This window comes from Ornithorhynchus anatinus, chromosome 2 (assembly GCF_004115215.2).
Source record: "Ornithorhynchus anatinus isolate Pmale09 chromosome 2, mOrnAna1.pri.v4, whole genome shotgun sequence".
Classification (NCBI taxonomy): Eukaryota; Metazoa; Chordata; class Mammalia; order Monotremata; family Ornithorhynchidae; genus Ornithorhynchus; species Ornithorhynchus anatinus.
In genome coordinates this window covers 102,926,400-102,943,091 of record NC_041729.1, presented here as the reverse complement: position 1 = coordinate 102,943,091, position 16,692 = coordinate 102,926,400, and the positions used below count along the sequence as shown (strand labels likewise).

Sequence of the window (16,692 nt, the reverse complement as noted above, 5' to 3'; positions counted from 1 at the left end):
GGTGAGCCCTATGTGGACCTATGATTAGCTTATAAGTACCCCAGCACTTAGTATAGTGCCTGGCACACAGTGAGTGCTTAAAAACCACACACACCCCCACACCCACCCACCCACCCCCCAACCCAAAGTTACTATCCAGATATAATGTAGCTTTCCTCCAATGTGTTTTCCTGGTAAATGAAATGCATTCACCTTCAGAAAGACCTGGAGATCCTGAGTCTGAGTGTGTTGAAGAATATCTTGCTGCAGATGTTTGAATATGGCCACGCACAGATAGACCTGGTAGTCAGGACCCAGGAAAACACACGTTGCAATATAGTGGCAAATCTCCTCCCAGTCCAGGTAATTCCAGAAGCACTGAGTTAGCCACTGCTGACAAATCTAAAAACAGAGAAAATTCCATTCATCAGAAATCACACAGAACTGGAAATCAGATTGGACTTGGAGAAAGCAGAACTTAAAAGTAAGGTGGAATAATGGATAATCATGATTGCGGTATTTGGTAAGTGCTTACTGTGGGCCAGCACTGTACTAACTACTGGGCTGGATGCAAGCTAATCAGGTTGGACACGCTCCCTATCCCACATGGGGCTCACAGTCTTAATTCCCATTTTACAGATGAGGAAACTGAGGCACGATGAAGTTAAATGACTTGCCCAAGGTCACCCAGCAGTCAGGTTTGCTTAGGCAAGCCTGCAGAGAAGTGAGCTAGGGAGAGACTCAGAAGATTGTTACCCTCCTCTTCGTCTGGATCAGTTACACTTAGGCAGGTAAGATGGAGCAGGCAGGTGGGCAATAGGGAGGTCGGGGGGGGGGGCGGGGAATAAAGTGGGGTTTACTGAATCCTGGGTCCCTAACTGCCCAATTAGGATCCAGAGATTCCCCAGCTGGGTGAGATTTTGATGATAATTACAGTATTTTAATAATTATGGTCTTTTTAAGCACTTACTATGTGCAATGCACTGTACTAAGGGCTGCGGTGGATACAAGCAAATCAGGTTGGACACATTCTCTGTCCCACGTAGGGCTCTCAGTCTCAATTCCCATTTTACAGATGAGGTAACTGAGGCCCAGAGGAGTGAAATGACTAGCTCAAGGCACACAACAGACAACTGGCAGAATTAATAATAATAATAATAATGTTGGTATTTGTTAAGCGCTTACTATGTGCAGAGCACTGTTCTAAGCGCTGGGGTAGACACAGGGGAATCAGGTTGTCCCACGTGGGGCTCACAGTCTTCATCCTCATTTTACAGATGAGGTAACTGAGGCCCAGAGAAGTTAAGTGACTTGCCCACAGTCACACAGCTGACAGGTGGCAGAGCTGGGATTTGAACTCATGAGCTCTGACTCCAAAGCCCAGGCTCGTTCCACTGCGCCACGCTGAGAATTAGAACACTTGACCTTCTGACTCCCAAGCCCGGGCTCTGTCCACTACATCATGCTGCTTCCCTATTTTGTAGCTGCTTCTCTCTTTTGATGATATTTCTGCCCTGGAGTGGGGAGGAGGAAGGAGGTGGGAGGGAAGGGAATGGGGTCCTATTCATATCCCCTCCCAGCCCCACAGCACTTCTGTACATAGCTGTCATTTATTTATTCATATTGATGTCTGTCTCCCCCTCTAGACTTTAAGCTCCTTTTGGGCAGAGAATATATCTTTTTTTGTTGTATTGTACTCTCCCAAGTGCTTAGTACAATGCTCTGCACACAGTAAGAGCTCAAAAATACAAATGAATAAATGAATGACTAGTCTCTGACCAGAACAAGCTTATAGTCTAGAAGGAGAGACAGACATTAACACAAATAGTTCACAATATATCATTTAAAGATAAGTACATAAGTGCTGTGGAGCTAGGGGTAATATCAAATGTCCAAAAGTCACAGATCTAAGTGCAGACTTCAGGCTGGTTCCTAGTTTTTCCTGTATTTCTGGGGTGTAGGGAAGTGATTAATCCGCAGTTACAATTTTACCTGCTAATGAATTTGTTTGGCATATAAATCCATCCATTCAGATAACTATATTAAGCTCTTGGGAAAGTACACTTCAAACTCTTAATACAGAGCTCTGCACACAGTAAGCATCAATAAGTACCACTGATTATTAATAATAATAATAGTATTTAAGCACTTACTACGTGCCAAGCACTGTTCTAAGCACTGGGGTAGATACAAGGTAATCAGGTTGTCCCACATGGGGCTCACAGTCTTCATCCCCATTTTACAGATGAGGTAACTGAGGCATAGAGAAGTGACTTGCCCAAGATCACACAGCAGACAAGGGGCAGAGCAGGGATTAGAACCCACACCCTCTGACTCCCAAATCCGGGTTCTTTCCACTAAGCCACGCTGCAGAGCTGGTAGACAGGATCCCTGCCCACAAGGAGCTCACAATCTACAAGGGGAGGCAGACATTAAAATAGATTAGGAATAGGAAATAGTAGAATATAAAGTAAATTTGAAATTAAAATATAGATACAAAAACATAACATAAAAATGAGACTAATATGGAAAATACAGCAATATTTAAAAGTAATACATTAGAAATACATTAGAAAATGACAATTGGGCAGCAGAGATATTAGACACTAACATGCTAAAAGTGAAGATGTACTGATTAACATTTTAAGTGATTGTCTGACAAGTTGAAAATGGGTTTCAAACCACACGGTTCGGTTTGCGTGAAAATGCGAAATGGGCACCTTTGCTGAACATTTAAGTCTTTTCCTTAGATCGGTATACTTAAAATGTAATTGTACCTTAAAAGCAAACAAACAAAAAATAAACCCTGTATTAAAACAAATGCTCTGGAATTTCATGGCTTTCATATTGGAAACTTCATGTTCCTGAAAATGTTGCACAGAAAATACAGTTCCAGTCCCAAAGGGCACAACAACTCTGCTATTCTGAATCTGAAAAATTAAGTGTTTTTCCCCCTGGACCTTTCCCTGCACAAATCTTCATGATGTATACACACGCACTTATCCCCTAAGGAGATTAAGTCCCAGTGCTATCAGCCCTGTATTTATATGGAGCCTCTCTCCCAGGGAACATAAAACACATTAGAGACACCAACAGCTCAATTCTCTTCACATCATCCCTACAGCATTCTAAGAGTTCGCACCTAGGTGGGTAGTAATCTCTGTCACTCAACTGTTCTAACTTCAACTACAGCCTGTCATTTGTGCAAACCTCGCAAGAATGTTTGGAAAAGCCAGTGGCCTTTGTCTCCCCTAAACACCTGGCTGTTGTGTGACCTTGGGCAAGTCACTTAACTTCTTGTGCTTCAGTTTCCTCATCTGTAAACCGGGGATTACAACGAGTCCCAGGTGAGACAGGGACTGTGTCAAACTTGATTAGTTTATATCTACTCCAGGGTTTTGTACGGTCCCTGGCATGTAGTAAGTACTTAAATACCATAAAAGCCAAACAGAAACAAAAAAATTAGAACGATTCTGGATAGGAAAAGACCTCCCCAGTTGTAGCCGCTCATCAATTAGCTGGGAGCTACACTGGTAGAAACGTCTCAAGATGGCATCTGGAGTTTCCAGCACTCCACCAGTCTCGGCTATGGGAGGGAGAATCAAGCAGAGGCCTGTCCTTTCCATTTCTAGCTTGGGCAGTGGCTAGCGAGTGGAAGGCGATCTGCTACAAGTCCAAACTCACCTGCGCTGGGCAACAGAGGCACGGGAGAGAGGCGAGGGCGGAGACTCAAGTTTACCACGCAGAAGCCAAAGGTAAACCATTTCCGTATTTTTACCAAGAATCCTCTACGGATCCACTACCAGAACGATTGCAGGAGGAGGTGGGACGTTCTGGGAGAGACGTGTCCATGGTGTCGTTACGTCGGAGACAACTCGACGGTCCGATTAGAACGTAAGCCCGATTAGAACGTAAGCGCGTCAATGGGCAGGGATCGTCTCTATCGGTTGCTGAATTGTACATTCCAAGCCCTTAGTATAGTGCTCTGCACATAGTAAGCGCTCAATAAATGCTCTTGAATGAATGAATGAATAAAAGAAGACACTGAAAATCTAAGGAACATGGTGGACACCTGACGGACAGATGGTCACTTTCTTAAAAGGCCCCAAATTCCCGGAAGAACTTGTTTCCAATTCAAACCCCTAAAGAGTTCCTGTGATTGCTGAGGGGGGAAATTGCTGTTAATCTGTCTGAATAAACTTTCCTGTAATGTGACCTCCATTTTAACTCATTCTCTAAAAGGGAGAGGAAAAAAAAATTGTAAAGGAGAAATCATCATTTCACGCCTTTAGATTTAAAACTTTCTCAGAGGACAGCTACTTTACAAAATGCAGTTAGAGAATAAAGTCTTGATTGACACAGTCATTTTAAACAGAGCTTCCTGATCATGGGCACGGGCTTGGGAGTCAGAGATCATGGGTTGGAATCCCAGCTCTGCCACTTGTCAGCTGTGTGACTGTGGGCAAGTCACTTCACTTCTCTGTGCCTCAGCTACCTCATCTGTAAAAGGGGGATTAACGGTGAGCCTCACGTGGGACAACCTGATTACCCTTTATCTACCCCAGCGCTTAGAACAGTGCTCTGCATGTAGTAAGCGCTTAACAAATACCAACATTATTATTATCATCCAATTGAGGACTTATGTGTTTATCAATCAGTTGTGTTTGAGTGTTTACTGTGTGCAGAGCACTGTACTAAGCGCTTGGGAGAGTACAATATAACATAGCGTTTATCTGTTTATTGTTACTAACTTAATGTCTGTTTTCCTCTCTGGATGGTAAACTCACTGTGGGCAGGGAACGTTGTCTACCAACTCTATTATATTCTCCCAGATGCTTAGTACAATACTTTGCACACAGTAAGTGCTCCCTAAATACCACAGATTGATTATTCATTTGTGTCTATTTTTTACAACTATTCACTCACCCACGGTAGCCGCATTAACTTATATTACTGTCTCCTTTGTTAGATGGTAAACTTCCCCAAGGCTGAGATGGCGTCATTTGCTTCCTCAGTTGTCGTCTTATGCTGTCGAGTCGTGACCGACCCACAGCGACACCACAGACACATCTCACCCAGAACACCCCACTTCCCCACTTCCAGAACACCCCACCTCAGACTGAGCTCCCCTTTCCCTCTGCTCCCCCTCCCACCCTCTGCTCTTCCTTCTTCCCCTCCCCTCAGCCCTGTGCTCATTTGTGTAGACTATTACCCTATTTATTTTGTTAATGAGGTGCATATCTCCTTGATTCTATTTATCTTGATGATGTTTTGTTCTGTTTTGCTTTGCTGTCCCCCCCGTTTAGACTGTGAGCCCGTCATTGGGTAGGGACTGTCTCTATCTGTTGCCGAACTGTACATTCCAAGTGCTTAGTACAGTGCTCTGCACATAGCGCTCAATAAATAATATTGAATGAATGAACTTCCATCTGCCATCATTCTGGTAGTGGGTCCATAGAGTTTTCTTGGTAAAAATGAGGAAGTGGTTTACCAGTGTCTCCTTCCACGCGGTAAACTAGTCTCTGCCCTAGACTCTCTCCAAGGCCGCTGCTGCCCAGCACAGGGGAGTCTTGACTTACAGCAGATTGCCCTCTACTCGCTAGCCACTGCCCAAGCTAGGAATGGAATGGACAGGCCTCTGCTTGACTCTCCCTCCTGTAATCGTGACTGGTAGAGGACCGCAAACTCTCCAGGTGCGACCCTGAGAGGGGTCTTCTTCAGTAGTAGTTGTAACAGTCGTGATATTTTTTGAGCACTACGATGTGCAAGTACGGTGCTGAGGTAATTACGAGGTCAAGAGCTGCGGCATTCCCCTGTCCCCTACAGATTCAAATTGTAAATGAGGGCGTGAAGAAAACACATCAGCATGGTGTAGTGGGTAGAGCATGGGCCTGGTAGTCAGAAGGTGATGGATTCTAATCCCAGCTCTGCAATTTGCCGGGTGACCTTAGGTAAGTCACTTCCTTGGGCCTCAGTTCCCTCAACTGTAAAATGGGGATAAGATTATGAGCCCCATGTGGGACAGGGAGTGTGTACCAACTGATTTGCTTGTAGCCACCCCAGCGCTTAGTACAGTGCCTGGCACATAGTAAGCACTTAAGTACTACAGTAATTATTCATTCATTATATTCAATCGTATTTATTGAGCGCTTACTATGTGCACAGCACTGTACTAAGCTCTATTGCTGCACAATATAGCAATAGAGACAATCCCTGTCCACAAGTTCATAGTCTAGAAGTGGGGGAGACAGATATCAATACAAGTAAACAGACATCAAAATAACTAAATAAAATTACTGATAGGTACATAAGTGTTGTGGGGCGAGGAAAAGGGGGAAGAGGGAAGGGAGCAAGTCAGGGTGATGCAGAAAGGAGTGGGAAGTGAAGAAAAGGGGAGCTTAGTCTGGGAAGGCCTCTTGGAGGAGATGTGCTTTTAGGAATGCTTTGAAGGGGGGGGTGAGTTGTCTGGTGGATTTGAGGAGGGAGGGCGTTCCAGGCCAGAGGTAGGACGTGGGCCAGGGGTCGATGGTGGGCCAGGTGAGAACGAGGCCCAGTGAGGAGGTTAGCACCAGAGGAGCAAAGTGTGCAGGCTGGGTTGTAGAGGGAGACGAGGGAGGTGAGGTAGGAGGGGGCGAGGGGATGGAAAGTTTCGAAGCCAGTGGTGAGGATTTTTTTGTTTGATACGGAGGTGGATGGGCAACCATTGGAGATTTTTGAGGAGGGGGGCGGTGACATGTCCTGAACGTTTCTGTAGAAAGATAATCAGCAGCAGAATGAGGCATGGACTGAAGTGGGGAAAGGCAGGAGGTCGGGAGGTCAGAAAGGAGGCTGACGCAGTAATCCAGTCGGGATAGGATGAGTGTATTTATTAACCTGGTGGCAGTTTCGAAGGAAAGGAAAGGGAGGATTTTAGCGATGTTGAGAAGGTGAGACCGACGGGATTTGGTGACAGATTGGATATGTGGGTTGAATGAGAGAGCGGAGTCAAGCGTGACGGTGACGGGCTTGTGAGACGGGAAGGATGGTTGTGCCGTCTGCAATGACGGGGAAGTTTGGGAGAGGAGAGGGTTTGGGAGGGAAGATAAGGAGCTCTGCTTTGGACATGTTAAGTTTGAGGTGATGGGAGGACATCCAAGCAGAGCTGTCTTGAAGGCAGGAAGAGATGCGAGCCTGGAGAGAGGAAGAGAGATGAGGGAAGGAGATAGAGATTCGGGTATCATCGCATAGAGATGGTAGTTGAAGCTATGAGAGCAAACGAGTTGCCCAAGGAACTCATCATCTCCACATCTGGGTGGTCTAGATTAGAGTGGATTGTAAGAATGAACAACTGCCTTACAACTTGCCCATTTATATGTAAATACCTTCAAGCCCATGGCACTAAATGGGGATCCGTTTAAGTGGGACAACATAGCCTGCACAATTTTTGAATTCTATTTTGAATCTTTCTAACCCCATTCACTCAGAGATTCTGGGCCTGCTTCTGGGGGTTTCTAATTTCTTTCTCAGGGTGCTAAGTAATACCATAATAATAATTTCGTGGTATTTGTTAAACACTTATTACGTGCCGGGCCCTGCACTAAGCCCTGCACTTAGAGAAGCAGCGTGGCTCAGTGGAAAGAGCATGGGCTTTGGAGTCAGAGGTCATGAGTTTGAATCCCAGCTCTGCCACTTGTCAGCTGTGTGACTGTGGGCAAGTCACTTCACTTCTCTGGGCCTCAGTTACCTCATCTGTAAAATGGGGATTAAGACTGTGAGCCCCATGTGGGACAACCTGATTCCCTCGTGTCTCCCCCAGCGCTTAGAACAGTGCTCTGCACATAGTAAGCGCTTAACAAATACCAACATTATTATTATTATTATTACTAAGCATTGAGGTAGATACAAGCAAATTGGGTTGGACACAGTCCCCGTCCCACAGTCTTAATCCTCACTTTACAGATTAGGTAACTGAGGCACAGAGAAGTAAAGTGACCGGGGTCAAACAGCTGACAAGTGGTGGTGCCAGGATTTGAACCTAGGTCCCTCTGACCGCCAGGCCCTTGCTCTTTCCACTAGACCATTGTGCTTCTCTCTGTGTTTGTACTGAATTAATGCATTTCTTGAACTCATGGAGCCAGGAATGCCGCTCTGTTGATTCAGATTTCTGTATTGTTATAGAAGGTGGAAAATGTCAAAGTCTTTTAAATTAGCAGGGACTCTTTCCTTTTGAGCTTTGTAAAATGGAAATCAAACTTCAGATCCGTGTTTCTGTTTTCCACTTAACATTCAGCTGCAACTTCTATGAGACAAGACTGACTTCGGTGAAAAGAGCCACTGCCCTTCAAAAAGCTCTGTGGCAATATAAGACAGCAGAGCACCAGAAGAGAAGAAATTAATTTCCGGCTAATTCTGCTTTTTTATTCCCAAATCAAAATCCCTTATTTTTTCTCTAGAGAGCAGTACATTTCATTTAGATCTATATGCACAAATCCTGGGCTAATCACACATCCTTAAATGTCTAAAAATATGCAATGTTGAAAAAGCAGTGTTTCCAATTAGATTACAGTGAACGAGATACAGAATAAGATTTGCTTTCACACCTCTACATTTAGGTGTGTTAAAAGCTATTTCCAAACTTAATTGAAGAATTATGATTGGAAATAAAATGGTAATGCAACATAAATAAAGGATTATGTGAACACATTAGAGCCATAATAGTACTGTTTCCCTTTAGGATTTCTAGGAAGAAGGCATTTTTGCATTAAAAATTGAGATGTAGGTCAGAAAAAAGTCAGTGCTTTTAATTTAAAAATGAAATTACTAATGTGTAAAGAACAGAACAGTTGAAGGGTTATGTTCTCCACCCCTACTATAAGCAATCTTTACTCTTCTGTATTCATTACCATCAGCAGTATTTATTGGGGAATTTCATTCAGAGCACTGTGCTGGACACTTACTGTACACAGAGCACTGTGAACACACAATAAAGTAGATGACATTGTCCCTGTCCTTGAGAAGTTTATAATCTAATGGGGAAGACAAGAAGAAAGTGTACCTAATTCTATCAATCATATTTACTGCAGAATATGAAGGATTCAATTGGAATTTCATATTAATGTCTGTCTCTCCCTCTAAACTGTAAGCTCATTATAGCCAGGGAATGTTTTTCCTAATTCTCTTGTACGGTACTCTCCCAAGCATTTAGAACAGTGTTCTGCACACAGTAGATACTATTGATTATATTGAGCACTTACTGTGTGCAGAACACTGTACTCAGTGCTTGGGAGAGTATGATATACAGTGATAGACATGTTTCCTATCCACAAGGAGCTTACAGTCTAGCGACACTTCCGTTTGCAACAAAACGTGAATTTAAAAAACTAGACTACTTTTCATTCATTTAAATACTTTTCATTCATTTATTCATTAATTCAGTCTATTGCACTTATGCATAGTGGATAGAGCACGGACCTGGGAGTCAGAAGTTCACGGGTTCTAATCCCAGCTCTGCCGCTTGTCGGCTGTGTGACCTTGGGCAAATCACTTAACTTCTCTGTGCCTCAGTTCCCTTATCTGTAAAATGGGGATTGAGACTGTGAGCCCCACATGGGACAAGAGACTGTGTCCAACCCGATTTGCTTGTATCCACCTCAGCCCTTAGTATAATTCCTGGCCATAGTAAGCGCTTAACAAATAATAATAATATTTATTGAGTGCTTACTATATGCAGACCTCTATACTAAGCGCTCGGGAGAGTACAATGAAACAATAAATGGACACATTCCCTGCCCACAATGAGCTTACAGTCTAGAGGGGGAGACAGACATTAATAGAAAAAAATAAATTACAGATATGTATATAAGTGGTGTGGGGCTGGTAGCAGGGGATGAAAAAAGGGAGCAAGTCAGGGCGATGTAGAAGAAAGAGGGAGATGACACACACTGGTCTCCTGATAAGCGCTAAGGATGACTGATGGGGCGGCCTGCTCAGGGAGGTGAGGATCAGTGCTTAGCTGGGAATGGGTGCCAAGAGAAGGAGGAAAAGAGAAGGGGGCACTGGCCACATGGAAGTTAGTAGAAACTGCCACAGCTTCACCTGCCAAAAGTTTCTTCCTACTGCTTCCCCTGAGCCAATCACCCCGGTCGGGGCACCGAAGGGGGGATTCACATTACCTCCACTGTAGGGGTAAGGATCCCCGCTAGCTGGAAGGACTCTGACCCTAAGGTGGGTCCTGGGCAATCCTCTTGGGCCCTGGTAATAAATGAGGGAGACATATGGCCACGACCAGAACGGGTGTGATGGAAATAGAGTGACTGGAAACCTTTTTCTTGTCCTTCAGAGAAAGGGAGCTTCCAAGCACATCATCATCATCATAATTATGGTATTTGTTAAGCGCTTACTAGGTGCCAGGCGCTGCAGTGGATACGAGCAAATCGGATTGGACACAGACCCTTGTCCCACGTGGGGCTCGCAGTCTCAATCCCCATTTTACAGGTGAGGGAACTGAGGCACAAAGAAATAAAATAACTTGCTCAAAGTCACACAACAGACAAGTGGTGGAGCTGGGATTAGAACCCAGGTCCTTTTGACTCCCAGGCTCCATCCCCTAGTCTATACTGCTTCTCATTCATTTATTCGTTCATTCAATCAATCTAATATGTTGAGCAGTTATTGTGTGCAGAGCACTGTACTAAGTTCTTAGGAGAATACAATATAACAATAAACAAACACAGTCCCTGCCCACAATGAGTTTACGGTCTAGAATCACTAAACCAGAGTGTAAACTCTCGGTGAGTAGAGAACGTCTGCCATTTCTGTTATACTATATTCTCCCAAGCACTTCAGACAGTGCTCTGCCCACAGGACACACCCAATGAATATCACCTATTGATTGATTAATAAATGGAGATCATCAGGGTCAGTTTTTATGTAATGTTCACGCCTAAAACCGCGAAGCTTTATATATACAAATACATATATACACACATATGAACATATATATTTATACATATATGTGTACATGTATTGTATGTATATATCTATATGGTTCCATATAACAATATGTATGAGGAGCAGCGTGGCTCAGTGGCAAGAGCCCGGGCTTGGGAGTCAGAGGTCATGAGTTCGAATCCCGGCTCTGCCACTTGTCAGCTGTGTGACTGTGGGCAAGTCACTTCACTTCTCTGTGCGTCAGTTACCTCATCTGTAAAATGGGGATGAAGACTGTGAGCCTCACGTGGGACAACCTGATTGTCCTGTATCTACCCCAGCGCTTAGAACAGTGCTCTGCACATAGTAAGCGCTTAACAAATACCAACATTAATATTATTGTCATAGTGTACTCTCCTTAGTGCTTAGTACAGTGTTCTGTACACGGTAAGCACTCAATAAATATGTTTGAATGACTTGGCTCCCAGGTGACAGGCTGGGTGGGGGAAGAAGCCGTTAACCAGAAGGGGGTCCCTTCCACCATGGCACCATTTTTAGTACACTCACTGTAGGGGTATTAGATTTGGAAGGAGTTGACCCAGGTCTGGAGCCAGTAAAACAATGGGGCAGGCTAAGGAAATCCAGATATGGATGTTGACCCTTCAGGGAGACTTAGAACACAGTAGAATGAGTTAAAGTAGCGATTGATAAATTTCTTCTCAAACTGAAGAGTAAAAATGTCATCTCTTTGGCAATAAGGAGAGACACGAGTCACTGACATTTAAAAAACGGTATTTGCTAAGCACTTACTGTGTGCCAAGCACTGTACTAAATGCGGGGGAAGGTAAGAGCTAATTAGGTTGGACACAGTCCATGTCCTACATGGGGCTCACAGACTTAATCCCCATTTTACAGATGAAGTAACTGCGAAGCAGAGAAGTGAAGTGACATCCCCAAGGCCATACATCAGAAAACTGGCAGAGCTGGGACTAGAACCCAGGTCCTTCTGACTCATTCATTCATTCAATAGTATTTATTGAGCGCTTACTATGTGCAGAGCACTATACTAAGCGCTTGGAATGAACAAGTCGGCAACAGATAGAGACGGTCCCTGCCGTTTGCGGGGCTTACGGTCTAATCGGGGGAGACGGACAGACGAGGACGATGGCGATAAATAGAGTCGAGGGGAAGAACGTCTCGTAAAAACCGATGGCGACTAAATAGAATTGAGGCGATGTACCTTTCATTAACAAAATAAATAGGGTGATGAAAATATATACAGTTGAGCGGACGGGTACGGTGCCGAGGGAATGGGAAGGGAGAGGGGGAGGAGCAGAGGGAGATGGGGGGAAAAGAGGGTTAAGCTGCGGAGAGGTGAAGGGGGGGCGGTAGAGGGAGTAGAGGGAGAAGGGGAGCTCAGTCTGGGAAGGCCTCTCGGAGGAGGTGAGTTTTAAGTAGGGTTTTGAAGAGGGGAAGAGAATCAGTTTGGCGGAGGTGAGGAGGGAGGGCGTTCCGGGACCGCGGGAGGACGCGGCCCGGGGGTCGACGGCGGGATGGGCGAGACCGAGGGACGGCGAGGAGGTGGGCGGCGGAGGAGCGGAGCGTGCGGGGTGGGCGGTGGAAAGAGAGAAGGGAGGAGAGATAGGAAGGGGCAAGGTGACGGAGAGCCTCGAAGCCTAGAGTGAAGAGTTTCTGTTTGGAGCGGAGGTTGATAGGCAACCACTGGAGGTGTTTAAGAAGGGGAGTGACGTGCCCGGATCGTTACTGCAGGAAGATGAGCCGGGCAGCGGAGTGAAGAATAGACCGGAGCGGGGCGAGAGAAGAGGAAGGGATATCAGATCCAGGCTGACACAGTAGTCTAGCCGGGATATAACGAGAGCCCGTAGCAGTAAGGTAGCCGTTTGGGTGGAGAGGAAAGGGCGGATCTTGGCGATATGACTCCCAGGCCTTTGCCCTATCCGCCAGGCCACACTGCTTTTCTCCTTGTCAACGCTGCGTCTCTAATAATTAAAAAGTAATTCCAGGCAGTTGAAAGCACAACGCAATTGATTAGTCTGTTAACGTGATTTTTAAATCCCAGCTTCGGCGGTGCAAAGTTACCTTTGACACGGCTTTGCCGTATTACCTGAGAGGGTGTGAAGCCGGACATCTGGAAAGCTGAAAAGACGAGAGGCACTTCTGCTTTAAGCAACTTCTCGATGCCGTGAGCGCTGCAAAAATACACTGGATGCATGCCCGACTCCCCTACGTCGGGAGGTAGGTGTCTCTGCAGCAAAAGGAAAATTGATGATGACATATTCAAATATACTGAAAGGCCACCTTCGCACACTTGCTTACCTAAGACCTTTCCTTTCCTTGCTGCTTGAATTGCTTGCACTGTGTAACAGGCTATGGTTAAGAAAACCATCTGTGGGTATTGTAACGACAAACCGAAGCACGAGATAAGACAGGAGGCACTGAACGTAGCAAAACAAAATGTGCAGAGGAGAAAAAAACCCCACAAACTTCGCCTTGGGCAGAAACTCCTTTTCCAGTCACTCTGTTTTCTAAGACCAGCCAGAAATTTTACGGCCCAGGTTAAACATCTCTGGGCACTGATTCCACCTATTTCTGATCCTGGGATGTGGTCTCAATGTCTGACTTTTCCATGTCGTTTCCTGGTACTCACTTTGTTTTTATTCTCGAAAGGCGGCAGGCTGTACATGGATTTCGTTTCCTCCATCTTGAGCAGGAGAACAGCTACACCTAAAGTCCCCATCTCTTTAGTTAGAATTTAGAATTTTCATTCAAGCAACACATGGTCCTCCTAAACCAATTTATTTGGAAATCATTAAATTAGATTGTGCGATTCACAGCTCTTTTTGTGAAGATGCACTCATTCTGAGGAGGGTCTCAAATTTACTATTCACCAACCAGGGCAGATTTTATTCGAGGACCAGAACTGATTCAACCATTGCACATTTGAGTGAAACTCTGCTTATATTATAAAATTATCTAACATTATCTCACCTTGGCTTTGCTGACACTGTCCCCGCTCGATTCCCCGCCTATCTTTCTAGCTGCTCATCCTCAGTTTCTTTCACAGGCTTCTCCCCTGATTTCCACCCCCAACTGTGGGAGTCCCTCAAGGTTTAGTTCTGCGCCCCCTTCTATTTTCCATCTACACCCACTCTCTTGTTAGAACTCCTTCGCTCAAATGGTTTCAACAACCATCTCTATGTAGATGATCCCCAAACCTACATCTCCAGCTCTGATTTTTCTCTTTCTCTACAGGCTGGTATTTCCTTCTGCCTTCAGAACATTTCTACTTGGATATCCCACCAACACCTCAAACTTAACCTTTCTAAAACAGAACTCCTCATCTTCCCACCCAAACCTCATCTTCCCCCTGACTTTCCCATCACTTTAAACAGCACTACCCTCCTCCCTGTCTCACAAGCCCATAACCTTGACATTATCCTCGACTCCTCTCTCTCATTCAACCCACATATTCAATCTGTCACCAAATCCTGTCGGTTCAACCTTCGCCATAGTACTCTTTCCGTTCCATCCAAACTGCTACTGTGTTGATCCAAGCACTTATCTAATCTCACCCTAACTATTGCATCTGCCTACTTGCTTGCCTCCTGCCTCTCCCCATTCCAGTCCATACTTCACTCTGCCGCCTCGATTATTTTTCTACAGAAACGTTCAGTTCATATTTCTTCACTCAAGAACCTCTGGCGGTTGCCCATCCACCTCCACGACCAACTGAAACTCCTAACCGTGGGCTTTAAAGCACTCAATCAGCTCTGCCCCTCCTACCTCACCTCACTCATCACCTACTTCAGTCCTGTAGCTGTACTGTGCAGCACACTCCACTCCTCTAGCACCACTTCACTCACTGTGTCCCAACCTTGTCCATCTTGATGCTGACCACTTTCCCACATCCCCCTTCCTCTTCTCCCACTCCCTTCATCAGTTGCCCTGACTCGCTCCCTTTGTTCTTCCCTTCCACCTAGCCTCAAGGCACTTATGTATGTATCTGTATTTTATTTATTTATTTTAATGCCTGTCTCCCGCCTCGCTAGACTCTTAGCTCGTTGTGGGCAGGGAACGTGTCTGTTTATTGTTGTACTCTCCCAAGCGCTTAGTACAGTGCTCTGCACATAGTAAGTGCTCAATAAATACTATTGAATGGAATGAAAGAATCTTCCCGCTGGCCTGGAACTTCCTCGTCCTCCATATATGACAGACCATCATATATGACTCCTCCAGACAGACAGACATATATGACTCTCCCCTCCCTCAAAGCCTTCTTAAGATCTCATCTACTAATGACAATAATGGTGCTTTGTTTTGCTTTTTTAAATGACATCTGTTAATCACTTACTATGGGCCCGGCACCGTACTAAGTGCTGGGGCAGCTATCAACTGGTCAGGTTAGACACAGTCCATGTCCCATGTGGTGCTCAGTCTTCATCCCCATTTTACAGATGAGGTAACTGAGGCACAGAAAAGTAAAGCGACTGGACCAAGGTTACCCAGCAGACTAGTGGCAGAGCTGGGATTAGGAACCCCAGATCCTTCTGACTCCCAGCCCCGTGCTCTATCCACTAGGCAACACTGCTTCTCATTGATACAGTTTTTGAGGACTTCCTTGGGCTTCCTCTGCCTGAGGCAGGAACCTAATGGGTCCCACTGAAAGCTTTACAGATGGCAGGACATGTCTGCAAATTCACAACAATCCTCCCCAAATCAGGACATCTGGGAACCTTATTCCGTACTAGATAGATTACATCTATTGCTTTCCCATTGTCTATATGGCCTCTCACTCTATTACTGAAAGAAATTAAATTTGTCTCACACAATTCCCTTTTCACAGAGCTGGGTTCCCAGGACCAAAGACTGTTTCCTAACATGCAAGGAGTACCGATTTTCCTCAGCTGAGGGTGTTGTGCCAAAAACATCAGAAGTCGTATCTTCCGGACAAATTAATGAGTTTCTAAGAAGTCTGACTCATATTTCGAGTGAGGAGAAAACAACAGGAATAGAGACTGGGGAAAATAATTGTTACTTCAGTGTAATGAGAAGGATTTTTTGGTAACCTTTTTCAGCTTTAAACTACATGGTCCTGGGATGAGGTCATGGGCTTTAATCCAGGCTCTGCCACTTGTCAGCTGTGTGACTGTGGGCAAGTCACTTAACTTCTCTGTGCCTCAGTTACCTCATCTGTAAAATGGGAATTAAGACTGTGAGACTCATGTGGGAAAACCTGATTACCCTGTATACCTCGGAGCTTAGAACAGTGCTCTGCACATTAGTAAGCGCTTAACAAATACCAACATTATTATTATTATTATTATTATGTCTCCTGTATTACTATATGGAGTTGAATCTTTGTTCCCTACTCATTTAGAGGAAAAGAGCAGTATTACAACAGACACAGCGGTCTGACAACAAATTAAGACAAAAAATAAACAGAACACTAGGATGGAAATCTAACAGAAATAGTGGTCTTTCTTTTCTTATTATGATTCATCAGTAAAAGAGGCGGTTCTTTGGTTTGTTTCCCCGATGAAGTAGAAAAGTCATGGCCTTTGGCTGAATGGGGAACAGTGCCCATATCCATTCTGTTCCTTCACAAGGAAACGTGAAATTTGCCTTCAGGGATGGATGGCCTTTTCCAAATCAACTGTTTGACAATCTTTTAGGCTGAGAAGTCTATCAGAAGGCTGACCCAATTTAGAGTTAATAAATACTTTAGTCCTGACCAAACCAAAAAAAAAAAAAACGAGTTCGAAGGCTCCAGAATTATCTTAAAAG

At 44.8% G+C, this 16,692-nt stretch overlaps 1 protein-coding gene across 3 annotated transcripts in view; it reads right to left on the bottom strand.

Moving 5' to 3' along the window:
- The window catches only part of TBC1D32 (TBC1 domain family member 32), a 235,422-nt gene that overhangs the window by 13,674 nt on the left and 205,056 nt on the right, over positions 1-16,692 (bottom strand). For all 3 annotated transcript variants that reach the window (XM_029056266.2, XM_029056257.2, XM_029056276.2), the window contains 2 exons: positions 13,013-13,153; positions 193-381 (listed from right to left, as the gene is read on the bottom strand). In XM_029056266.2, coding sequence (XP_028912099.1) covers positions 193-381; positions 13,013-13,153 — 330 coding nt within the window. The remainder of the gene's footprint in view (positions 1-192; positions 382-13,012; positions 13,154-16,692) is intronic.